Here is a 26309-nt window from a genome sequence, read left to right as displayed (position 1 = left end):
GAATATGCGTCGGAAATGCTGAAAAATGCTCTTGGTCTAGAAAAAGTGCCGACTCTAGAATAGGCGCATTGGACCCTCTGCACCAAGCCAACTCAAGATGACCAGCCACCCGCGCATTTGTAGTGAAATGTCATTAGTTCACAGAAAAGGAAATATTTCTCAGAAAGGCAGCCGAGGCTGGGGTGATAACAACTGTAGATGGTGATTGTATTCGCGTACTGCCGGACTTCACCCAAGCTGTGAATAAACAGCGTGCCACCTTTACTGAGGTGAGGAATCTACTTCACAGTTGCAACGGAGTCCACTGGGGTATCCAGCGACGCTGAGGATTACTACCGCGGATGGACAAGAAATGACCTTTAAAGACCCAAAACGTGCGCTTAATATATGTCCAGGGCCAGGACTCGCTCTCCCTTTTTTTTTTTCTTGCACTGACAATACATAGTTTGGGATAACTATGAATGGCCGAAACAGGTACAAGATAATAACAACAATTAAACTCTACAGAGTCCCATTTATGCTTGGGATATGTGTTGTTATATCACTTGTTGCCAGTTATTTATTCCAAAGTTCGGTCTAATACTCTGCGTTTTGGTTTGGGTGTGGACTGGGTGTAAGCACTTAAGCATTTAAATAGTCTGAAAAATGAGAAGATGGACTGGGATCACTGGAAGGATAGCAGTCTCCTTTTGAGACCGGTTTCATTTTGTTTTGTTACTGTTGTTGTTGATGCTACTATTGTTATAGTTATCAGTGCCTTGCTTCTCTATGTTCATTGTACATTCCCCCCCCCCCCCTTTTTTTTTTTTGTTTCACCTATCATCCAAAAGGTGGACGAGGTGAAACGTCTTCAAGCAACTTAAAGAAGTCCAGAAGCTTTTCTTTCCAAGGTCCTTAGATAACACATGTAATCAATATATGATGCAGAATGAACAAGTAAAGACTGTAAGCTGAGTCTGAGGCTCATGCAGGACATTTCATAGTGAGGTGTCTTTGGTTGGATTATTCAAACATTTACATCAAAGCACCAAACTCATTTCTCACAGATGAAGGTCTTCGAGCTGTAACCAACATAATGTTCAACTGCCTGTTTCAAGTTCCCTTTATCATCACAGCAGACTCCATAGGAATCATAACTCGTACTCTGCTGTGCTGGTGCCCACAACCTGTCAGAGAAATAAAATATGATATTAAACTGGAGTAAACTTTTTTCAATCCTGATTCCTTCAAACTGACTTGTTGTAACTGAACGTCATCACAGACTGCAGATGAAGAGAGTTCAAGCACAGCTGTTCATTCAAAGGAGGATTTCTGCTTTTCTTTACATTCAGTTTGTGGGGCTGTTGGAAAATAGCTCAGCTCATGTATTGCTGATCTATCTTCCAAAACATCCATGTTTCACTTCTAAATAATAACTCTGGAATAGAAACAAACTAATGTCTCACCTTTCTGTCAGCGCTGATCCGTCCACCCATTCCCATTCATATCCTCCTGATGTCTGTTTGCCTGTCAGACCAGTCCAGGACTCTCCTCTCATGTTCAGTTCATTGATAAATTCCTTTTTGAGTAGAGACACAAATATTGTCTCCAGTCATAATTCAGTACTTCTGTTGTAGTGACATCATCTTGTGAACATGTCTGAAGGAAGAATAACTGTGATGAAACTTTTCTTCCATTGTGCAGAAATCAGAGAGAAATTCATCAGAGTGGAGACAGGAAGCAGGTCACAGACTGACAGCAGGTCAAAGACACAAGTAACAGATGACTGTCAGCTCCATCAAAGATCACACAGACATGAACAAACACACCCACCTGTTCCTCTTTGCTGTTTATCATCACCAGATCAGCTCCTTTATCCTGACAGGCTCTCCTGCTCTCTTGCCAGTGCTTTGCCTCAGTGGATTTAAAGTAACAGCTGCTTCCAAATCTTGTCCATCGATCGGGACACTTCTCTTAATGTCAAACACATGTTTTAAATACAGTTTCTACTCAGTGCTGAAAGTTACAGCCTTTACTTGACTCACAGAGATGTTTTCATATCGTGATTCAAAGGTGTTTTACCTTCCATCTTTTCTTTGAGCTGCTTGACCTCTTCCTGTAGCTGACCGGAGTGATTAGCCAGAAGGCTGAAGTTGTTGCTCAGTTCATTGTTTCTGTTCTGCAGCTGCTCTTTGTCCAAAGTGACTAAAATATCTAGTTGAAGAGCAACAAAACTGATTTAAAACTAAATAATATCATCGACGGAAGTTTTTCATTTTCCTTTCAAATAAATGAAACAAACATTAGCTTGTTAGCTCCCTAATTATCTCAAGTGAACTAACTAGCCAGCATAATGATAACAGACCGCCACTGTCTAACATAGTGTGACTGCACCTGTAGCATTCTTCAGCAGATTCTGCTGCCTGTCTGCTTTGTTGATATAATCACAGAATCACCGTGTTGAGTGTTGTAGGTGGGGAAGAAATCAGCCCAGATGTTTGTTAATTTATAATGTGTTTTTTTTTATCAAAAATGTTTCCCCAGCGCCCATCTGCTGTTGCTTGTTCTGACACTGTCAGAGAAACTCTCTCCTGCTCGCTCTTCCTGTCCCTGTCAGCTACTCCAACCCTTTTCTTCTGTTCGAGCCATTGAAAGCTACTGAAATAGGGAAGCTGTGGTTAGAATGATGGTAGCTGCAGTGTTGGCCAGCCTTCCCTGCCCCCTGAGCACACTGCACTACCCCTCCCCTGCAGCAAGGAAGACTGTGAGAGTGTGGTCCCGTTAGAAAGCAGTGTGGATGATTTTTTTGTTTTTCCTGTTGTAGCCTAACTTCATAAAGGGAATAGATGTTAAAAACAAATAAACGTTACATATGTTTCTGCACTATGTATTCAAAGCCCAATAAAAGATCATATCCTACCAGAGGAAACACTGCAGGAGGAGAATAAGAACTGGACAAAAGCAGGTCTAAATTTCAAATAGTTTCATGTAGAGATGTCAAATGTAAATAATAATAATTTAAATTATAATAATAATTTTTAATACATGTTGGAATTAAATGTCCTCACAGCGTGTCGTGATTCCAGCCAGCATCAGAAGATACAGCACTCCCAGGTTTACTTCAAAAACTCTGAGCCAGCTTCTTGTTGAAGCTGGAACGTTCTTCTGGAAGTGTTCATCTATGCAGAAAATACACAAAGAGTCCACTGATGAGGCACTAAAGACACTTTGGAATTCATTTTTCTTTACATTTAGTTAATTTCCTTTGTAGGAATGTTAAATCGAGTGGTTCTTGCACATCACAAAATGTCTTTTTCTAATGTGGCTGGCAATGTTGAGACATGACTACATTTTAGACACATTTGTGGTCAGCAGCAAAATATATTTTGACCAACAGAAATCAGAAAACTGATATCTTTTTAGCGTGTTTCAGCTGCTGTTGGACAGGTGTGTTTGATTTCTCTTGAAATACTTCAGAAGACAATGTTTCCATGGGAACAGGATACCTAGCAGTCCTGATGTAACAGTTATTAGCTTTATCATATGCACACATGAGTGATGTACAAATGTAATACTAAGGAACAACCATGAACTGTAGAAACATTAAGGGCTGATGAGTTAAATGAGTTCTATTGGTTACTCTGTTCTTTAGTACAGTTAAACTCTACAGTTTAAACTACACTTAAACACTTTTGAGTTAAAAGCTTTTTCATCTGTTTGTGTTTCTCCTAATCACATATACTGCATTTTGATAGAGCTGACTTAACAAAGAATTTGTTTAGATATCCATCTGTTCCTTGTCGGACCACAGAACAGAAATACTGATTTAAACGCTTTGCATTAACTAACAGGTTAAAAGAGCTGTGCTGCTGCTATTGGCTGCTTCTCTCTGCCACTCACAGACCTCTTCCTGAAAGCAGAGCAGCAGCTGAACCAGTTTGACTTGAAGCCACAGACACTGAAACAGTCAGACGGTTAGAAACGGAGCTCCTAACTGGGAGTAAACAGGCCCAGTGCAACAAATGATCTGTGTGCCAGTTTGGACTGGAAACATATTCTGGGCACATGTGACACGAACACTAATATGTCTAAAAGTGGTCGGATATCAGAGCTTTAAAAGACACTGAACAACACTTTCATCACCAACATTTTCTTTGGTTTGGTCACTTTGATGATTTCCTGCTTACCAGCTTCTTGTAGGCCAACGTCAGGGTGCTGCTCTCCATCATCTAACACCTCCACCTCACTCTGCTCTCTCACTCCTCCATCCTCCTGGGACCCTCTGCTGTATTTCACCCTGAAATCTTCAACACTTTGAATTTCTGTAGACATTTTGAGCTGAAAGATCTTTGAGCAGCTTCACCGTCTGTCTGTGTCTTTAAGTCCGACAGTTTTGAAGAGAAAACAAAGAGGAAGTAAAACCAGACGAGAGTCACTTTTCATCTGACACGTCATGATACGTGTAAGAGTCAGTTATGAAGCACTGCAAACAACATCCTGCAAGACCTCCAGTTCCATTATATAAATTAAAAATGCTGAAATTCCATAATACAGTAATTAAATCATTAAAAATGATAAATGACAGAAACTTGCAGTAGCTTAAATACATTTGTGGATTTCAGTGGGATCGGGAAACCATTTAGTGCTCATTAAAATACCTCCAACAACTTGTTTTTAATATTTGCTGCTTATCATATCACAAACATACAGGTTTAACTCAGCAGCTGCAGTATGTTTATAATAACACGGCTTTGTTAGACGCTGCCTTCTACAAACTGTAAGTACATCGAAGCAGCAGAGAGAAGAAGTGTTTGTGACACAGGAAATATGTCAGAGTGAACTATTTATTTTTACCAGCACAGAAACTAACAGGGCAGCGTGGTGCTGCAGTGGTGAGCACCATCACTTCTTAGACAGAGAGTTCCTGTTTTGGGTGGTTTTGAGTAGAGTCTGCTAGTGTGGGTTTCCTGCTTCCTGCTGTCCAGGTTCCTTGTAATCTGGCTGTACATGTAAACTAAAACACAGAGAATAAATCAAGCCGACGTAAAGCCTTTCTTTAAACTGCCTGCTGAAACAGTGAAACATGCTGCCCACACATAGTCACAGAGTTTTCTTTGACTGTGCAACTATGTCTCCTCTCTTTCTAAACTTCAGTCCCCTTCTCATATATCTCATAGAATAGCAGATTTACAGGACAGCTCCAAGTACCTATCCCACAGGCCAACAGGAGCCCTAAAAAAGATGTTCAAAGGTCAGCCACAGCCAAAAACCACCATAAAGTACGAGGTGATAAGCCATCTGAAATGAAGGAATATGATCTTGAATAGATTCAGCTTCATGAAAGCTGTTTAGAGCAGGGCTCATTACCTTTAATACCTTTAATACATGTAATCTTTGACACACACTTTAACTGGCCACGTAAGTGTTTTCCAACACATCCACACAAACACAGAGACACACTAAAGTGTGACTTTATTTATCATCTTTTTTAAAATGACTCTGCACAACAAACTGCTTGCAGTGTTTATAAAATATGTGTTCAAATATGGAAAAAGATAGAAGTCATACATGCATTATATGTTTTATGCAGTTCAAACAAGGAAAACACTAAGTGGCACATCATTTTCATGATGTTATTTTATTAATGAAATAAAAAGCAGTTTTTCTGTGATCACATGCTGAGAAAGCCCTTCTTTGCTCAAAACAACAATACGTCTTTTAAACCTTTCTTTTAAGTTCAGCTGGCATGTGTTTCCCGAACACAGTGTTGCTTAGTCAACAATGTTTTCCCTGATATTTAATGAACGATCATAATATTAATGGTGAGCTGTGTTCATTGAATGAGGCACCAGAGTTGGTCCTGCAGACTTTTGACATTTCAGTTCACACAACTGTGTTATAAACAGTGACCATTTCCGAATGTGTGTTTAACAGAACACCTGGTTTCAGTTAGCTTCATGTTTAAGCATATCTGAAAAATCTCTGCCCACAAACAGCCTCACAGGAGTAACACAAAAAGAGAATTATGATTTATTACATCTGCAAGAGAACTGAAAGAGAACTATGAATCATGAAACTCTTAAAGACTGTAATCAGATTGGCCGTGTAGCACAGTGGAACAGTGGTTAGCATGGTTGCTTCACAGCAAGAAGGAGTTCAGTTCCACCATCACGAGTCTTTCTGTGTGTCTTTCTGCATGTTCTCCCTGTATTAGTGGGGGTTCTCTCTGGGTACTCTGGTTTAGTCCCACAGTCCAAAGACATGCAGTTAATGGGGTTAGATTAATTGGTGATTCGAAATTGCCCACCAGTGTGAATGTGAGTGCAAATGGTTATCTATCTCAATGTAATAACTAACTCTACCTTTCTCAGCCTGCTTAAGCTCCAGCTGAAGGATCTTTTAGATATCAGTGCTAATGAAGATATCGACCCACAAGTCTTATGGGAGGCTACAAAATGTTTCATTCGTGGCTTTTCCATCTCATTCTCCTCCATGCTGGCAAAAACAAACTTGCTCAGGTGTCCAATTTAGAAAATCAGATAGAATCTTTACAGAATCTGCAAAAACTTATCCAGTCGGACGATCAGTCTACACTCCTAGCTTCACTGAAGGAAGAATATGATGCAATAACCTTGTCCAAATCAGAGTTCATAACTAGACAGAAGAACTATTTTGAATCAGAGCGTCCTAGTCGTTTGTTGGCACTTATGCTTAAAGAATGTGAAACAAGGACACATATTCCAGCTATAACTAGGGATGGGTATCTTGCCTTGCCTAATGTCCCTGCCTACAATTAAACACATTCACTTAATGAAAATCGGGGGCATCTGCTGTGGCAAATAGGTGCAAGCCTTTGACCACAAACTAAGTCACTGCTCAGTGACATTCATCTATTCTGGACTAAAAGGAGACGCTACCGGTAGACTGCAGTGAGAACTGCCAGCATCTGAGCCAGACTCTGTCTGTCATCACGGTCACCTAAATGCACAGTAATGGCAGGTTTGTAATAAGGCAGACCGCGCTAACATAATATGCACTGTTAGTTGATTATTTACCTGCCGCATTAACGGGAGAGGACGTGCAAACGTTACCGCTGCTGCTGGGTTGAGATACACGAGTCACGAGTGGAATTAAAAACATGACATTCATTTAAGGTCATCGCGTGTTTTATGAGCAAATGCTTTTGCATATTCGTAGTGTTTCCTCCCTTAAATGAAACATCTACTTTGCAAGTACTGCAAGTTGCCCTGTTGTCATCTGTTCTCGTAAAGTATAACCAAACTTTTGAGCATTTGTGCCGCATAGGCGCCGTGTTTCCTGCCAGGTAAATGACGCTCCGCAGCGTGGTGATGTCTTTTGAGGCGACTGGAATCGATAAGGGAATCGTTTGTAAAAATGGCAAACACTTCCAATTAATTGAAACAGTGGGAACCAGTTCTCAATTCGATTTCCATCCCTAAGTATAAGTCATCATGTTTGTAAATCAGATATTGGCTCTGTAAATGTAACGTTCATATTATCAAACATGCTGCAAATCTCACTGTGGTGGACTGTGTTATTTAAAGTCTGCATGGAAATCCTCTTCAAGTTAGTGCAAGATAAATAGGTTAGTTTGATGCTTTGTGATTTAAAGTAAAGAACAGGGTGTGACTGGAACGCAGTTGTTGTGGTTTCATGGTCAAGTTAAGTTACATCAAGTGTAGCAGAAGTTCATATGAATTTTAGCCGATGATGCTGAGATTCATGCATGTACCAGCCCACAACCCTGGCGACACATCAGCGAAGACACACGCCCCTCAGGCAAAGCCAGACCCAAAAAAGCCAGAGACAGAGTGCCCCATAAGGCCAAGTCCCCAACCCACCCCAGATCGAGCCAGGAGTGTACCACGTCAGTAACCTATGTCCCCCCTCAAAAACAATTCAATTCAGTTCAATTTGGTTTTATTCATAGAGAATCACATCACAACAACAGCTCATGGCATTTTACATTTTAGGATAAAGCCTCTACAATAATACAAAGGAAACACAGAAAACCCCAACAATGAAATGACCTACTGTAAGCAAGCAATTTGTTGAGAGTGGGAAGGAAAAAATCCAGTTTAACAGGAAGAAAACAGAACCAGGCTCAGGGAGGGGCGGAGCCATCTTCTGTGACTGGTTGGGGTGAGTGGAAGAAGACAGGATAAAGACATGCTGTGGAAGAGAGACAGAGATTAATAACCAGTACGATTCAATGCAGAGAGGTCTGTTAATACATAGTGAGTGAGAAAGGTGACTGAAGAAGAAACACCCAGTGCATCATGGGAATCCCCGGCAGCCTACGTCTATTGCAGCATAACTAAGGGAGGATTCAGGGTCACCTGGTCCAGTCCTAACTATATGCTTTAGCAAAAACGAAAGTTTGAAGCCTAATCTTAAAAGTAGAGATGGTGTCTGTCTCTAATCTTTATGAGAGAGCTTTGCAGATTACATTAAGGTCAACATTAAAAAGAGATACTGGACGGTAGCTGGTAGGAAACACAGCGTACTTGCCTGGTTTTAGCCAGAGACTAATGTTGAAAGAATACATATTTGGTGGTAGTCTGCCATTTCCTTATTTTCCTGCAACATTCCATATAATGTTGGTAACAGAATTATGCAGAAGTCTTTATAGAATTCTGCTTTAATCTAATTCTCTACCAGAAAATGTTTGTGCCTACTAGATTATCTTTCTCACCGTAGCAGTTTTCATTTAAGTGCTTCTTAGTATATGAACACAAACATAAACTTATTAAATCAGATCTATTTTGTTATCATTAAAATGATTCTGCACACCACCAAGCACCAGCTGCTAAACACAGTACAGCACCTTTTTAACGAGATTCTGGTGAGCTGGAACCACTCTGCGTGTCCTATTGTGATGGGCACCACTAGTATGCCTGTGGTTTTAATGGCAGATTAGTGTGCAGTGCAAAATCCCATTCACATTTGAGATGGAAGGATAAGCCATACTTGCATTTTGTCATTGGAGCCCGCACTGCTGAACTTCCTCAGTTGTTTCCCCATGAAGTATTCTCTACACAGAGACAAAAACATGGAAGAGTTGCCATACTTTGTAAAGGTATATTTTATACAGTGAAAAAAAAATAGAAATTAGTTAAATAAGTTATTTCTATAATAAAGTGAAGAGCAAGAATGCAAACAGTACACGTTTAGAGTTTGACTTTGTTTCCTGGGAATTGGAGCTAGCAATTAAAGAAAGATCTTTCTTTATTCTATTTATAAAGCACTGTACATCCAACAATGTTGGCCAAAGTGCTACAAATATGAAACAAAGAGAAAACAGTTTAAATTACATATAGAATACCTTAAAATTAAAAATATATATATAATTAATAACGAACAGATTAAGAGACATCAAAAAATCCTGCTGTGCTGAAAGCCGGGGTAAATAAATATGTTCTAAGACATGATTTTAAAGCGATAAGGAAGGCGCCCGTCTAACATGTAAATGCAACTCATTCCACAATTTTAGTGCTGACACCACAAACACACAATCCCCTCTGAGCTTACGATTACAGGCACACTCAGGAGGAGCTGGTCTGCCGACCTGAGGGACCTGGACGGTATGTATGGATGAAGAAGCTCAGAGAGGTACGGAGCGGCAGCATTGGACAAAGATTTAAAAAAATAAAAAGCAGCTTAAAATGGATCCTAACATACACGGGCAGCCAATGAAGTGAACATAAAACTGGGGTCATATACTCGCATCTACGAGTGGCAGTTAAAAGACGTGCAGCAGCATTCTGGACTAGCTGCAGAAAAGCAGAAGATCGACTCACCCCATAATAAAGAGAATTACAGTAATCCAGCCGAACAGTTACAAAGGCATGGATTACTGTTTCAAATTGCTGTGGCGCAAGAACGTGCTTAATTTTGGCCAGCTGCCTCAGATGAAAGAAACTAGACCTTACAGCCGACCTAATCTGGCCTTCAAGCTTAAGTTCAGGATCCATTTTAAAACCTAGATTTACAATCTCTGGTTTACAAAATGATTTCAGGATTTGCAAATCAACACACAGAACACCAATGGAGGCAGGTCTAAGCATCATTACTTCAGTTTTAGAATCATTAAAGCAAAGAAAGTTTAGCGCCAACCACGACTTGACATCCTCCAGACATGTTTGCAAGCGATTTACAGACGACCCATTTTTCTTTTTAAGAGGAACATAAATCTGACAGTCATCTGCATAACAGTGAAAAGAGAGTCTGTGTTTTCTAAAAATTGAGCCCAAGGGAAGTAAACAAAGCGAAAACAGGATAGAGCCCAGAATGGAACCCTGTGGTACTCCATGAGACAGCGGAGCACGGGAGGACTCAGTTTCCTAAGCGAACTGAAAAGGTTCGATCTGTTAAATAAGACGTTTTCAGAGCCACACCTGTTATACGGACACACACACAGATTAAAATTTCATCGTCTACAGTGTCAAATTCAGCAGTTAAATCGAGTAAAATAAGAATGACACTTTCACCAGAATCAAATTAAAATATATCATTAAAAATTCTTAAAAGTGACGATTCAGTGCTATGCATTGCTTTAAAACCAGATAGGAAAATCTCCTGAATATTTTGTGCATTCAAGTATGGTTATATATCAATTGGTTATATACTATTTTTTCCAAGAATTTAGATAAAAAGGGCAGCTTAGATATTGGTCTGAAGTTTTCAGCGTTTGTATCTAGCCCAGGTTTCTTGAGAAGAAATTGTATCTTTGAAATTCTTTGGAACCACACCTGAGGTAAGGCTGCTATTTAAAATGGTTACAATAGTTGAACATATGGTAGAAAGAACGTTTTTCAGAAAACGGGGAGGGATAGCATCGTGAGGTGAGCCTACAGGCTTTAGATGATTCACCACCTCCTGTAGCTGAGCAACAATAACCGACTCAAACTGTTGAAAGACAAATTGGTCAGATGTGGGCAAAATAATCCGTACCCTAGCCAAAAGTAATTTGTTCATAAAGAAGTGAAGGCTCAAAACTGAGAGAAGAAGGAGGGCATAAAATAGTCTCAATTGAGTTAAACATTGTATGTGGTTTCTGATAATTTACCAAAATAATGTTAGCAAAGCCTTTCCTCTTTGTTTCTTTTACTGTGTACTGATATAAGGCCCAGCGCTCGCTTAAATTTTGTAAAGAGACCTGTAAGTTATCTTTTTTCCATCTCCACTCAGCCCTGCGACATTCACGCCTCGCAGCACAGGTTTCATTGTTCAACCAGGGTCCAAACTTGGTCTTAGGATGCCTGAGTTTTAGAGGGGCAACAATATCCAAGGCAGTCTGACAAGTGGTATGAAACCAAGAACTGAGTTCCTCTACGTTTTGGAGTGTCTCGGGAATGGAGAACTGATTATAGAAGGTGGAGAGAAATTTAACAAACGAGATGGCTGAGCAGGGACATGCCCCCTGAATTCATTTATAGATAACGAGATGTAAAACAGAACCAGCATATGATCAGAGAAAACAGGTCAGAGACTTAAAACAGGCAGTGAGTGCGCTAAAACCAGATCGAGAGTGTGGCCACACTGTTGTGTGGATGCAGACACACATCGAACTAAATTAAAAGAATCAGTAAGATTCAAAAAGTCTTTAACCATGGGCTTTTCTGGACAGCACACATGAATATTAAAATCCCCGACAATAAGAAAGGAGTCATATTTTATCGTGACTTCAGTTAGAAATGCAGCAAATTCCTTTATACAGCCCTTACTGTATTTTGGGGCCCTGTATATTATTGTGCACAGTACAGGGGGAGAATAGGCTATTTCAAATAGCAACAGTTAATAAGTGGAAAAATAAATTTCCAATGAAACCTGTTTACACCTGTAGCGATTTCTGAAGATGGTAGCTACTCCTCCACCTCGACCAGATCTGCGTGGGACTTTAAAATAGCAGCAGTCTGAAGGCTAAAGTTCTGCAAAGGCGTTGGAATCACCAGCAGTTGTCCACGTCTCAGTTAGGCAGAGAAAGTCCAAGTAGTGTAACAAAGAAAATGTTGATCAGTACCAAATTAATATCCTTGCATTGCATATAATGATTATCAAAATAGCCTGCAAAACATAAACACCTCTTTCATTTTTCATCATAAAATTACAATTACAGCTAAACATTTGAGTCTTAAAAGTGATTGCTTAAGAAATTTAAATGAATGAGCTTCTAAACCTTTTTCAGTTGTACTTTGTGTTGTCATCTTGTTTACACTCTCTGGAAAATAAGTGGAAAATGCATCGGATACCAAAGAAACTACAGGTTAACATCAAGTAAATATAGTTAAATTACATAAATCGATTGTCAAAACTGCACTAATCATACACTTTAAACTCTCTTTCAGTCAAATTATATTTTAAAATATCATTGTTAAAAGTCACTGTGTAATGTATGTTTGCACTGATTGCCTTAACACACTGTTTTAAAAAAAAGACATTTCTAAACCTTTCTGAGTTGCACTTTGTGTCGTCATCATCTTCTTAGTCCATTTAACATAAACTGAAATGTATTGAAAACCAAAGTTAACACATATACAAATCAAGTAAATATTGCTGATTTACATAAATTGATGGTCAAAATCTTGTGTAAAGCAGAAACCGTAAAACCTTTCAGTCTTCATCAAAGAAATTAAACATCCATTTTAAACAGTTGATTGTTAAGTGATTTTTTTAAACAAATAGATACATGAGTTTCCAAACCTTTCTTTGTTGTACTTTGTGTTGTCATCTTATTTGCATTTTCTGAAAAAGAGCATTGAAATTGTACTCAGGTTTTCTGTCGGCGACTTAACATTATTCATTCATTATGAAAGTGCATTGAAAAGCCAGGAAAACACAGGTCAATATAAAATAAATAATCTTACATTACATATACTGATCATCAAAATAGCATGCAAAGCATAAACTGTAAAACCTATTTCAGTCCTCATCAAAAATATAATTAGTTAAACATTTAAATGTTAAAACTGATTATAACAAAAAAAATTATAATTACCTTTTAAAACTTTCTTTGTTGTACTTTGTGCTGTCATCTTGTTTACAGTTGCTGAAAAAAGAATTGAAATTGTACTTTGGTTGTCTGCAGGTGACTTAAAATTTATATATTATTATAAATTATATTATAATATATATATTATACATATGTTATTCATTTATTATGAAAATGCATTGAAAAGCCAGGAAAACATATGTCCTTACATTACATATAGTGATCATCAAAATGGCATGCAAAGTGTATACTGTAAAATCTCTTTTGGTCTTCATAGAAAAAAGAGCTTACAGCCAATGTTCCCTCAAACTTTTTTATGTAACTGAACGAACACACAAACTCGCTGAGCGGTTTGAAGCCTCAACAACTGCTTATAGGTATACTTCAACATCTGATTGTTAAAAATGAAGGTAAACAAGCCTTTCTCGGTTGTAGTTTCCGTTGTAAGATGGCTATGTAAAGTACTGGTCTGCTCTGACTGCAAGGTTGCTGAGATACCTGAGGAAAACAGTAAATAACAGGCAGATCAACCTTAAAATTACAGTTCTTAAAGTTTAAAAAGTTGATTTTGTGTTTGTCCGTTCACACAAATGTACGTTTTGAATATTTTTTTTTCCTGTCCCTGTTATTGTCTATACTGGGAAATGGTAATCACCAGGTTGTTTGAATATCTTGAACAAAATAGTGTTACAGCTCAAATGTTTCATGTTGTCATTTAAATTTCAGCACTGTACCTCTAGCAGAACATTTTGAAAAGTAATAAGCGCTAAATGTGAAAAAACATGGGGGGGTTGAGCTGTTAATGAAATGCCAAATTATTCTTCCAAATATATAAGGTGAACAACACAAAAACACAAGTGTTGGTGTTAGAGTTTGTATTGTTGATTGTCATTTATGCTTAGAAATATTTAACCATAGATGCTTAGAGGTGTATAATCAATTGTGTAGTGATAAGTTGTGTGATCTTTAACAGGCTACAGAGGCTTGGTGTGCATTCCACACTAGAATGCACACCTACATCCTGGGAGCACGGGAAGAGGTCGCATCTTGTTTTAATTGTTTTATGGTAGGATTAACGTAGCTACGTCTGTTCTAGTCTAAGTGCTATTCTGTTTAGATGAACTGCTGGACTTCCTCACCGGGGGGGGGTCTAGTCTACCCTCTTCCTGACCAAGGATGTTTGACCCTTTGATCAGCAACACACACACACACACACACACACACACACACACACACACACACACACACACACACACACAGGCAAGGTACTCTTTGTTTGTATGTAGACGTCGGTATGTTAATGAACCTATGCATATTCATGTAACCTCAATAAAAGGACAGTGTATGGGAGGACGGACGAGAGCTACTGGGGTCAAGCGAAGGAACGGCGTTTGTCTGGTTCTCTCCCGTGCACGAGTACCATGAAGAAGTTTGCCTACTTGCGTCTTGCTTGCAGTGTAATTATATTGTCTTAACGTTCCAGCGAATAGGTTTATGCTACAAACCTAACAGTTGGACTTTGGTCTTTATAGAAAACAGTTAAGCCTCACCGCGACTGACAATTACAGTCAACATCAAGACAAAACAAGCTCCCAGAGCTGCTGCGATGACTCTGGAATGGCTCCTTTTGGCAGATGAACGGTTCATTCGAGTGTGTTGACCTGTAGAGACAAAATGCATTATCTATTACCAAGTGAGATAATAGATAATTGTATCTATTATCTCACCACACTATTTATATTCCTATGAGTAGACACATCAAAGATGAACAGCAATCAGCTGTGGCAGCTCCTTGTGATTAAAGTAGCAGCCAAAAGTGACTTTTTTCATTTAATCAGTAAGAAGAGCAACATTTGGGTCCAAGTGGTTCCGTATCACACACACTTGATGGGCCCACATCCTCATTTTAGGTTTGACAGCGTTTTTAACAGATAAAAGGTAAATGGTTTACACATAAATTACGCTGCAGTTTGGGGAAAGCCTTGAAGGGGCCTGGCAGATACCCAATAATCCGACAGTAATCCGATTACTTTTTTCAAGTAACGAGTAAAGTAAGGGATTACTATTGCAAAAACGGTAATTCGATTACCGTTGCTTTTCCGTAAGCAAGCTGCGTTACTGCGTTACTAAAACCATGATTTTTTTGCGAGAATGTCTCATGACAGTGACGTAAGCGAGTGCGACGTTCGTGACAACAGCTGTGTGCAGATCAACAATGGATCACATATCGAGTGCAGGAGAGAGTATGAGCGTGCAGCGTTTAAAGCGTGGAAGTACTGACCTTATTTTGAGTTTGATTCCATAAAAAGTGACAAAAACATTAGTGTCCGCTGTGCGTGGGAAGAAAACTTCTTTTTACAGCGAAAAAAACCCCTAAACTTCCAACAAGCACCGAGTAGCTACGACGTGATGGGAAACTCACAGAGAAACTCGCGGATTCTTCCACTGACCGCGGCACACCTGCACCAGGGTAAACCTCCACCTACCCCGCTCCTGCTTTACAGGTGAAAATAGAGCAACAGGACCGCTGAGTCTTTGACTTTATTTATTTTCTGCTGTGTTTTACTTGCATCTATTTGAAAGACTGAGTGTAAACACAAAAAATATTTTATTTTATGAGCTGGAATGTGCAGAAAATAGGTTTAAATGTTAAACTAATTTCTTCAAGTCAGAGAATGTTGCATATAATTAATTTTTTTAAAAGATTAAAACTTTTAACTTTTAAAACAAGTTTTAAAAAGAGACTTTTCCAGTTGATTACATTTTGTATGATGGATTATGCAGAAAAAGTAGAATTGGGCTTAAAGATCTATCGCTTTATCACCTATTCAGGTTGTAAATCGTGTTTTTGAAAAGTAACTAAGTAATTAATTACTTTTGAAAATAAGTAATCAGTAAAGTAACAGGATTACTTTTTGGGGGATGTAATCAGTAATTAGTTACTGATTAGTTTTTTCAAGTAACTTGACCAACACTGCCAAAGAAGGCATCCCCTAGAAGCAGTAATAACTGTGGGGCACAAAGGTCAAAGACCTCTGCAGTAATCAGTGTTGGTCAAGTTACTTGAAAAAAGTAATCAGTATCTAATTACAAACAATTAAAAACGAGACATGAACATGATTCTGAGCAGGAGTACGAGTGTAAAACTGCAAACAGAATCAAGCAGTACCTGGAATCTGACCTGACATGGGGAGAGGGAAACAGACAAACCAACAATGAACAGAGGGAGACAGAGGACTTAAATACACAGCAGGGTAATGAGGGAAGTGGAAACACCTGGGGAGACACAGCTGACCCAAATGATCATGACACCACAAGGAAAAGTAAAACTAAGCACAATGAACATAGAAACAAGACTTTTAAAACATGGAGAGACATGAACTTGGACACGCAAGCTTAACACAAGAGACAGAGAGAGCGAACAAGAGAAGGAGAAGATGTTTGTAGCTTATTTTAGGACATAGAAGTATAGTAGAGACACTGACACTGCCCTGGATGTAATATAGGCCTAAATGTGTCATAAACGTAGGCGTAGACTTGTAGGAGACCCTCCCCCACCTTGAGCTGTGAAAATAAGACAAAAAGAAGCTAAAGCTGAGTACAGTGTTGCCAACTTAGCGACTTTGTCGCTATATTTAGCGAGTTTTCAGACCCCTTAGCAACTTTTTTTCTAAAGAAAGTTGCTAAAAAAAGACGTGAAGGCGCGTATCGCTTTTACTCTCAACAAGCAGCAGGTGCTGTAACGCAGTCAGTTCTTCTTTTACTCTTATGCTGTTTTGTGGATCACAAGGTTTAAAACTACTTATAAACACACACACAAAGTAACTCCACCAGAGCGCCTATTTCGGGTCACTTTTGCCGGTCCAAGCCCGGGTAAAGGAGCAGGGTTGGAATTGTGACATTAAAAAAAACAATAATTACTAAAATAAATTTAATTTGTAGTTCTAAATAAACTCTAAATGCATTTAGGACGTTTTTACTCACTTTATGTCTCTTCCACGATGTTATTTCTCTCTCCAACAACATAGGTTACAATTACATTAGCATGACCAGTTATGCAAATTAGGCAATGACGTCATTTAGCGACTTCTAGCGACTTTTAGGACAACCAATAGCGATTTTCCTTACTGAGGAGTTGGCAACACTGGCTGAGTGGAAATTCCGAAGGAGATACCTGGGTGTGGGTGTCAGTACAGTGTTTGAAACTGGATAACTTTGGTCTGGAAGCGAGATGCACTTTTATGATCCACAAGAAGTTCCGTACGCAGAGGTACATACACATATATACACATGCACTTACACACAGGTACGTGCACACGTACTCGCACACACACAACATACAAACACAGTGTTTAGTTTTATGGCACATCGTATAGGGCTTAGAATGGGGGTCACGTCTATAAAACTGTGTGCAACAGCAAAGGAGTTGAGATCTGCTGATGAATTCCAGGGTCCTGTACATCTCCCTTCTAGAAGCTGTATCAATGAGTGTGGATAAATAAAAGTGTTGTGAATTGACTACTTAGTGCTGGTGTTGTCTCTGGAGGCCTGAGGAATCTAAGAACTGGGGTGAAACTGTTTAGAGGTAACAGTTTTGATGCCGAAACCCGGGACATTTTTGCTCTGAGATCGCGCAAACGAAGCGAACAGAGAGCCGGCTAACTCATCTGAAAAGGTAAGCACCACCTGTTTATTCGAAGTGTGCCTATTGGATGAATGCTAAATTATCTGTTTGCTAAGTTGAGCGTATCCCAGTGTAAATTCACTCAGTAGAATAAATAGGTGGTTAAAAGTTTGTCTTAGTCCGTTACAGCAGGAGACGTTTGTCAAGAATTTCAGGTTGATGTTTAGCCTACTGTAAGAAAACTGGGGTTAGAGGCCTTGTCACCGGCTAAAGGCCGCATGTGTGTTCTGGGCTTGGCTGCTCCACAGGCTCTTGGATGCGAGGGCGAGACCTGTGGGACGGGAGGACTAGGTTGGTAACCTTCAGACTGGAACCCTTAAAATAACTAAGTCGGGGTTAGAGTCCCCGTTACGGACTCAAGTCTGCATAAACGCAGGACTGGTTGCTTGGGCCAGTTAAATTCTGTGCTGGGTTGAACCGGAGTGTCTGCTGCAACTAGAGGGCCGTGAAGAGTGTGTGCAATTGCTGTTAGATTCGGCACCCTGCCGGTGGCGGACTCCCTCAGGTGTCGGTGCGTTGGTGGTTCTTTGTATCTGGGGGTGGGCGTCCGGGTACACACCGGCTCACTCCTTGGCGGCCGCTTATTGGGGCTCGCTCGCGCCACTTTGGAGGTGGAGTGCCCCCGGCCTCTCGGCCTAGGGCTCGGTCACTCAGGCACAGCTGGCTGCCGGCGGAGCTCACGGGCACGTCACTGCAACTCCCCCTGGCTTCTGCTCCGCGGCTGCTGAATGAGCCCTCATCTGGGACTCTCCTCAGCTCTTACTGGGACAGTGGCGCGGCTGCCCCTCTGTGGGTCTTCCTTGGTCTCTTGTGTTCTGGGGGCCTCTGGATGTCTGGAGTTTTGATCTCCTCCATACCTGCTTGATACCATAGAGGACAGGGCTGTGGCTCCCCACACTCTCTAGCAGATCATTATGGAGAAACCTTTGGAATGCAAGCACACACAGGTATGCACACAGGTGTACACATGGGTATTCACAGATGCGGACTACAGCTTTCTTGGCTGCTGCCTCAAAGCACACTGTGCGCTGTCTATCTTGCGTGCTGCACAATATCGTTTATTATTTAGTAACTATTGATATCTATGACTAGCTAGTTTATTGTGATGGTGCTTTTTTTTAAATTTTATTATTATGTTGCTCTTTGTTGTTTGCTGTCTCCCCTGTTTTTTTTGTTTTTCTTTCTCTCCATACAGGTGACCCAGGAGTTTTTTTTTTTTTTTTTTGTTTGTTTTTTTTCTCTCTTCCCCCCCTTCTCACCGTCTCTTCTCCCCTTTGGTTTTCTTTCTTCCTCTCCCCCTCTTTCTTTCATTCTTTCCCCCTGTCCTATTACAAAAAAAAAAAAAAAAAAAGGATGACAAAGGATGAACTGAAGCTCCGCCATCACGTGATGTCACATGCTGCTGTTTCTGATGTCACTTCCAAAATAAATAAATAAATAAAAAAATAAAAATAAATAAAAATAAAAAGATTCGGCACCCCGACAGAGGTTCAGGAGTAAATTGAAGTAATAAAGGAATTGGAGTCTAAAGTGTGTTTGTGGTGTCGGAAAATCCCCGTTAGAGTCGGGGTCTCGAGAGAAGTTTGGGAGTAAGTGCAGATACTAAGAGATTTGAGTTTTAGATTGTGTTTTTGTGGTGTGTGTGGAAATTGTGACGGGAGGCCAACTAATTGTTGTAAATTGTGAGTTTATTGGGGGGTATAATTTGATTGTGTTTTGGGAAAAAGAGAAACCGCGGTTAGACGCCGTGCTGCAGTTTAAGTAATTTGTGCTGTGATCTGAAGATTGTGGGTCCATTGTTCTGGTGTGGTTGAGGTCTAAAAGAGCGGACCGCACCCACTCTGTGTGCTGATTTAGGGCATTGTCCTGAATCGGCAGAGGAGGAAGTGCCTCAAAGCGAGCTGTGAAGGAGACTGCCTAAGGGGGCGGACTCATAGGCGAGATGAAGGAGGAGCAACAAGGACGGCGACATCTGGTGGTAAGTAGAGGGAATTCCAGGTCAGTTAAAAAATAATTGCTGAACAAGGGGAGATTATTAGAGGAGTGAGAAGTTCAACAGAGGAAGAAATTCAATGGAAGACAATTGAGAAGCAAAAAGAGAAACTAGGTGATGCATTGAGGACACCCAACAGGTAAGGATGGTAAAATACGGGAAATGTGGAAGGAAATAATCGGTGTGTGTGACCAAGTTGGAGTGAAGAGTGACACGCGATGCTCCCTGCATCTGCATTAGAAATGCCCCTAGTGGTTGCAGCAGGGGGTGAAAGAAGATACCATATGGGGTAGGGGATTTCCGAGCCATAGCTGGCCGGTGCATTACAGTTACTGCACTGGAAGAAATACTGGCAGCTTTCACTACCAGACCAGACTCCACACCCTTTTTTTCAAATGCAGGAGCAGATTGGGAATTCCATGCGTCAAAAATATCCGACCCCAGGTATCGTTTAGAAAGACTATGCTAGAGGGGGTACCAGAAAAGGCAAGAGAAAAAATCTTAGATTACCCTGACTTAGAAGGGGCAGATGCAAATCGCTGGGAGAGACACCTGGTGCATTATTTGGGGAAGCATTAATAAGAGAAAGATAAGAAGAAAGTGGACCTAAAGGAGCTTCAGGAACAATTTCTTAAGCTCAACTGGGGAGAAGCGAGACAGAAGGTAAGTGAGAGAAAGAAAGAGAACAAATCAACTGGCTCGCCTAAGGTAATGGTAGTTCAAGGCTGCCCACCGGTGCCCTGGGCTATGGAAGGGGTGCGCCTGGAGCGGGTCATGGGCCTAGAGGTGTCTGTTTGATGTGTTATCAGCCTGGGCACTGGTCGAGAGACTGTCCACAGCAGCCACAAATACAGCAGCATATGGGCCCGCCTCAGGGAGGAAGGGGTGGTCCATTCCATCAGGCTCCAAACCCACACATGATCCCTGGACGAAGACCCCAAATGCCGATCTGGGAGGTTGACTGGTACAGCTCGGACTGGCAGCAGTGACACACTCCACAGGGAGGCCGGGGAGAAGGGGGAAAGGCAGGTAATTCCTTTAAAGACTGAAATTGGAAAGCAAGCAGTGGCTCATCCATATGTCATTTCAGCGCAAGTGCCTGTGAACCTGATGGGGCGAGACCTGCTCATCAAACTGAGAGCTGTGATCATGTGTGGGCCTGATGGTTTAACAGTGACTTTGAGAGATGGCACACCGCTTCCTTGTGTGGCCACAGGCACGAGAGGACAGTGGCTGCTGTCTGAGGACATTGACCGCACAGCAGAAATCTACTGAGCCCATCTGACAACCTCTGATGGCATCTTGGCACACTTCCAGCTCTGGCGGCCCTGGATTATGGCTCTGGACAATATATGCTCCACCCATCGACCCATACCACGTGACGCTCTTTTATGACCGCGAAATTACTGAGTGGTATGAATACCTGTTCCATGAATTCCTGGAGGGGAAGGTATGGAAGGTCTCTACCAGGGATATTTATGTTGGACCGCAGGGGGTAGCAGCCCTGGTCCACTTGGCGGAAGAACAAGAAAGCTGGTTCCAAATGGGTCACGAGTCTGTGCCTCATGTGTCTCTAGTGGTTCATTCTGGACACCAAGCAAAGGACTTCAGTCCCATGATACGCGTAGCGTCACGAGCAACTGATTGGCAACCTACACAGATTCCTGATGTCTCCTTCTCCCCAAGTACTAAAACCTGTAGAATTTCAACATCTCACACAGATGATACTATATTGGAACATCATCCCATTCGCAGAACGCATGGCAGGGAACTGACAGATCATCCAGAGGTCGTTAAAGGCCTCTCACAGTTTCCTGACACATTGTGGTCACAGGGGCCTAGTGATGTTGGCTTAACCACCTGCTCCCCTGTGACCTTTGAACTCAAATCTGACATTCCAATATGGCATCCGCAGTACCGACATTCACCACAGGTGGAGGAAGGCATTGCAGAGACTATTGCAGTCGGGTCCAACATCTTTAATGGCAGTGCAAAATAGAAATGCTTTGGACATGTTGCTGGGAGAAAAAGGGAGTGCTGTACTTTTATTCCTAATAACACAGCACCCGATGGCTCTGTGATCAGAGTTCTGGAAGGCCTGAAGACGCTGTCCACCACAATGCATGACCATTCAGGAGTTGACAACCCACTGGAAGCATGGATGACCTCTGTCTTTGGGCAAGGGAAAGGTTTTATTATGTCAATTATGATTTCTTTGTCTGTTTTCCCTGCTATATTAGCAACGTATGGGTGCTGTTGTGTGCCTTGTATCAGAGCTTTGTTCGTAAGACTCATCGACCGTGCTGATGAGTCTTACTCAGACACGGAGACCAGCCCCTAACACAAGGATTCCATATAGTGGAGTGGAGGAAGTCGTAAAATTCGGCAGGAATGGCGTAAGAAGAGATCAAAGGAAATTTCGGACAATATAAGACCTTAATGAGGGGAACCCTTGATCAGATAGCGACGTGGCATGACTCTTAACTGAAGCTCTGACAGAGAGCAGTGACGCATGCCAGGATTTTAAGACTTGAGGTAATGGCTTGATGGCTCGTGAAAGCTTATGTGAGTTTGTCTTTGAGTAGAAATTGAGAGGGGGTGCCTAGCTGGTTAATTTACTTTGGGTAAGGTAGTGATAACTAATGTGCCGATTTCTGAAATGAACAGAGGGTGGGGAGTTTCTGAAGGGCTGGTTAAACTGAGAGACTGATCAGAGGAGAACTGCACTTTGCAGAATGAGGGATGGAAAACATTCAATTCAATTTTATTTATATAGTGCCAAATCAAAACAAAAGTTGCCTCAAGGCACTTTATACATTAAAACTGGCATCCCATGACTAGCAAAGATAAACAGCAATGGAGGACCAGCAGAGCATGGAACTAGCAAATGATTTCCAGTTATTAAATGGTGTTAGGAGGCAGTTGCACAGAACTGAGCTTGCTAGCTGGCGCTGATGGGTGGGTGGAGCTACAAGGTATGCAGTAACTTTTGCTGTTGGAGCTGCAATTTTTGCTTTTGCAAGTAAGAAGACTTTGGATTGACATTTAGATTTGTGTGGTTAAGAACCCTTGAAAGTTAGAATGCTGGTGAATGGAAGCAGTTGTAGCTGGTCCAGTCTGAATCCTTAATGGAAGGATATTCAGGAGACTTTACAGAAGCATGGGTACGTTGTGGCTTCTGGGTCCGGCGCTGGTGTCCGTTGGCTTTTCCGCTAACTCTCCCGGTCTGTGGCCTTGTTTCAAAGCAACTGCTATGAGCTTTGCTGGTGGGTGATCTTGCTGAATTGCATGGATGTGGTTACTTCATAACTGGATTTAGCAGAGAGACGACTGGTTGGATAAACATAGCAGACCAGATTGTCGGCCAGTGAGAAAGCTGCTAGTAAGTTCATATGGTATTCAGTTTCTTGTGTAGCTCGTTGTCTGATGTGCTGACAGAAAAGAAGTGGTGGTGTGCGATACTGCATATTTTGGTGTCAAACCGATACCGATACTTTTAAATAAAAAAGGTTGACACTCAATGAATTGCTAATAAATGGCCTGGTAAATGGCCTGTATTTATATAGCGCTTTACTAGTCCCTAAGGACCCCAAAGCGCTTTACATATCCAGTCATCCACCCATTCACACACACATTCACACACTGGTGATGGCAAGCTACATTGTAGCCACAGCCACCCTGGGGCGCACTGACATATTTAATTTTATTATTAAATAGTGTTATTAAAGAGTTAAAACCCAGGACATAATTAGGACAAAGTTGTTGTTGGTGGTGATGTGTACAGCTGGCAGCGGGAGGGCTGCAGCCGTTGAATGTAATGTTACAGCAACCGTGTGATTTTTGTAAGAGTAAATGATGCTGCGAAGCATGAAAATGCCATTGGGTCTGCCGTGATGGTTTCGTTTAGTATTTCTTTCTAAAAATAAAAGTGCACCAAAACCAGTAAAACAATTAAAATGAGTACTGTTGAGAAACTATAATACAAAAATTACAATTAAAATTCTCAACAACAAAAACAACAGGTGAAAATATAATTATCATGTAAACAACTGAACAACCCCCATCTCTGGCGCTGTCCCAGGAGCGGCGAGTCCGGCGACTTGGCTGTTTCTGTCATGGTCCTGCGACCATGACTCAGTGACTTTATGTTTATGTACTTATTGTTATTACTTTCATTATTATTCATGGCTGTTTTGGGATGGTTTGTGTTTGGGATTTTAGACACTGGGTTCTGGGTTTGTGCTCCCTCTGTTGGTCCCTGGTGTTAGTGTTCCCCTGTCTCGTCAGGTTAATCAGGTCCAGCTGTTTCCCCCATCTGTGTGTGATTTCCCAGTGTCTCTTTGTGTATTTATACCGTGTGATTTCCTCTGCTCCTCGTCGCGTCGTCTGTGTTCCTACCTGGTGTAATCCTCTGCGTGTTCTCCCTGCTGTTCTCCCTTCATGTTCAGGTTTGCCACTCCTCTGTGTAGTTTATCCCAGTTTAGTTTCGTCCTTAGTTCTGTTTGCCATCTCCACTTTGTGTTTGTTATTAACAATAAATCACCCTCACATCTGAATAAGTGCTGCGTTTTGGGTCCTCCTTCCACTCTCCACACGGCCGCTGCCCCGGACCGTGACAGTTTCGTCTTTGCCGAAAGCACAGCATTGGAAACAAGAGCAGAACTTAAAGTAAAGAATCGATCTCACTAGGCCAGTATCGATCTGATACCAATACTGACTTAGTATCGATACAATCGATATTTGGATTGATTGTCCCACCACTAATGAGAAGGTGATTGCAAGAAAATGGAAGGATGGGTAAAATTATGTTACTCTTGTAAAATAAGCTGTGTTAAAGACTTTCTCCAAAGGTGTTCACACGAGAACGGACGAGAGCGAACTGTGTTTGCACGAAAACGAGAAGGAACAGCTCTAGAATTGGGGGATCATAGATAAGAACCAGAAGGAGCGTGTTTGGAGGTGTGGTCTCACTCCTGAAATTCAGATACTTTATCTCTAAATAAGGTTTCAAAGGAGACTTCATAATCATATTAACATAAAAAATTTCAAAAGCATCTTAAGCTAATTAAGCTATTTTAGGTGTTGAATGTGAAAGTCAGCATTCATTGCTGCACCACAAAATTTTCAAAGCTTACCATTTTCCTGTAACCCAGGACTGATGGAGTAGTCTTCATGTTCTTGAATCTCCACTTGGCTTTTCTCTTCACCATCCACTCGGTCTCCTTTGCTATATCTCACATGTGTTGCAACTTGAGTACCTGTGGACATTTTGGGAGAACTAAAAGCCTCAACCATCTGCTTCCGCCTCTGTCACGCAGCTGTTTCAAGAGATGAGCATGAAGGAAGTAGCAGCTAACCACAAACACAAACACACCCGCAAAACATATGCACTACTATTATGTATTTATAGACGCTCACTTACTCTCTGTCAGTTAAATATTGTAAGGATTATAGAATGTAATAAATTATTTATTTCTTATTTGAAAAGGCCTTGCCATTTTTCCTGACTTTAAGGCTTTGTGTACCACAGTCTCACAGATGTGATGCTATGGTCTGTGATGTGCTGCAGCATGAGCATGTTTGCAGACTTCAGACTGGTCACTGAAAATGTCAGACTTGCTGTTGTTTTATAGATAAAAAGAACATAGAATTGTAGCACGGCTGCTGTTTTTATATTTGAGTCAAATGATGATTAGTGTCATGAATATCAATAATAAATAAAGCAAAATTGCTAAATGGTGTTTAAAAATGCTGTAGTTTATTCTCTTTTGCTGTTATCTGATCTGAAACTTGCAGATACGTGACACAACAGACTAATGTGGCCTTATGAGCTACAAATAAACTTAATAACGTTTAATGCTTTTAATGTTACTGTCTCACATCTGATCAGAGACTTTGTGGCTTGAATGCGTCACAGAGCTGATCACAGAAACCACTTCCTTCTTCATGAGGCACACAGCAACTAATTTCCTACTCAGCATTTGAAACTGAGTCGTTACAGACAGCAGGAATTGTGCAGTCAGCGGGTGTAGTTAGAAGTCTTTTGTTAAGTTCTGTTAAAGAAAAACATTTATTCACATTACTGCTTCCACTTTTGGTGGTAACCTGGTGTGAGCTAACTCCCCAGAGAGATGTCATAACGTTAATAAGATTGATTCCTGTTGGCAGAGTCTAATTCAGATTTTAGGTGTGCTGTGAATCAGATGACACAGGCTATTATGACATCAATAATGCACATCAGGTTGACTGCAATTCTTTGTATGGGAACGGCATACCACGCCCCCGCCACACACTGGTGTACACTGGTAGTGTCAGACTCCACAACCACCACTAGAGGGTGCCCTGGAGGAGTTAAGTTGGTAGGGTGAGCCACTAGGTTGCACTGCATACCTTAATGCTGGAGCTGGCTGATGCTGAAGTTGGGATCTGGAGCCGATGATTGACATGAAGTAATGAAGGGCCTTCTGGAGAGTGCATCTGGATTTTGGTGGCTTTTCCAGGTAGGTATATTACTTGGAAATCACAGTTCTACAGTGTGAGATTATTATATTATCTTATGCCACGTTATGCCCCTAATTAAAGATTGTGAAATTATTATGTAGCTTTAGTTTGCATTATTCTCCTGACTTGAAGGAAAACGA

General features: G+C 41.1%; 3 protein-coding genes and 1 pseudogene across 3 annotated transcripts in view; 1 reads left to right on the top strand and 3 right to left on the bottom strand.

The window, feature by feature from the left end:
* Positions 1-9315, bottom strand: part of LOC147303176 (CD209 antigen-like protein C) — a 56336-nt gene extending 47021 nt beyond the window's left edge. Inside the window, exons 1-2 of the mRNA XM_086281388.1 lie at positions 8971-9315; positions 8035-8172 (exon numbers count right to left, since the gene is read on the bottom strand). The gene's annotated coding sequence lies outside the window, so the exon portion shown is untranslated. The remainder of the gene's footprint in view (positions 1-8034; positions 8173-8970) is intronic.
* On the bottom strand, positions 1034-4464 carry LOC147303177 (C-type lectin domain family 4 member E-like). The gene is made up of 6 exons (XM_086281389.1): positions 4167-4464; positions 3048-3158; positions 2062-2193; positions 1813-1952; positions 1446-1558; positions 1034-1166 (listed from the first exon to the last, which is right to left on the bottom strand). The coding sequence occupies exons 1-6, from the start codon at positions 4309-4311 to the stop codon at positions 1034-1036; spliced, it is 774 nt and encodes a 257-aa protein (XP_086137515.1). The 5' UTR covers positions 4312-4464.
* Positions 4845-24963, bottom strand: LOC147303174 (uncharacterized). The gene is made up of 8 exons (XM_086281226.1): positions 24804-24963; positions 14542-14652; positions 13328-13489; positions 12998-13048; positions 12679-12744; positions 12449-12502; positions 12179-12220; positions 4845-4993 (listed from the first exon to the last, which is right to left on the bottom strand). Exons 1-8 carry the CDS (start codon positions 24961-24963, stop codon positions 4845-4847), a joined length of 795 nt encoding a protein of 264 aa, XP_086137352.1.
* On the top strand, positions 19618-20657 carry LOC147303175 (uncharacterized; annotated as a pseudogene).
* Positions 24964-26309: the final 1346 nt, after the last annotated feature.

This window comes from Aulonocara sp. 'chitande type north' Nkhata Bay, linkage group LG22, assembly GCF_057382095.1.
Source record: "Aulonocara sp. 'chitande type north' Nkhata Bay isolate Kocher_YH1m ecotype deep benthic linkage group LG22, A_spYH_male_GT1.1, whole genome shotgun sequence".
Taxonomy (NCBI): Eukaryota; Metazoa; Chordata; class Actinopteri; order Cichliformes; family Cichlidae; genus Aulonocara; species Aulonocara sp. 'chitande type north' Nkhata Bay.
Note: the sequence above shows the minus strand (reverse complement) of the source record. Positions and strands in the feature narration are given on the sequence as shown.

Coding starts and splice junctions, on each gene's coding strand:
- LOC147303174 (XM_086281226.1), bottom strand. CDS start 24,963: ATGGTTGAGGCTTTTAGTTCTCCCAAAATGTCCACAGGTACTCAAGTT. Junction 13,490..14,541: donor GACTGTAATTGTCAGTCGCG/GTGAGGCTTAAC, acceptor TGTTTTCCTCAG/GTATCTCAGCAACCTTGCAG. Junction 12,745..12,997: donor AACAAAGAAAGTTTTAAAAG/GTAATTATAATT, acceptor GCTCTTTTTCAG/AAAATGCAAATAAGATGACA.
- LOC147303177 (XM_086281389.1), bottom strand. CDS start 4,311: ATGTCTACAGAAATTCAAAGTGTTGAAGATTTCAGGGTGAAATACAGC. Junction 3,159..4,166: donor CGTTGGCCTACAAGAAGCTG/GTAAGCAGGAAA, acceptor TTTTCTGCATAG/ATGAACACTTCCAGAAGAAC. Junction 2,194..3,047: donor GGCTGGAATCACGACACGCT/GTGAGGACATTT, acceptor CTCTTCAACTAG/ATATTTTAGTCACTTTGGAC.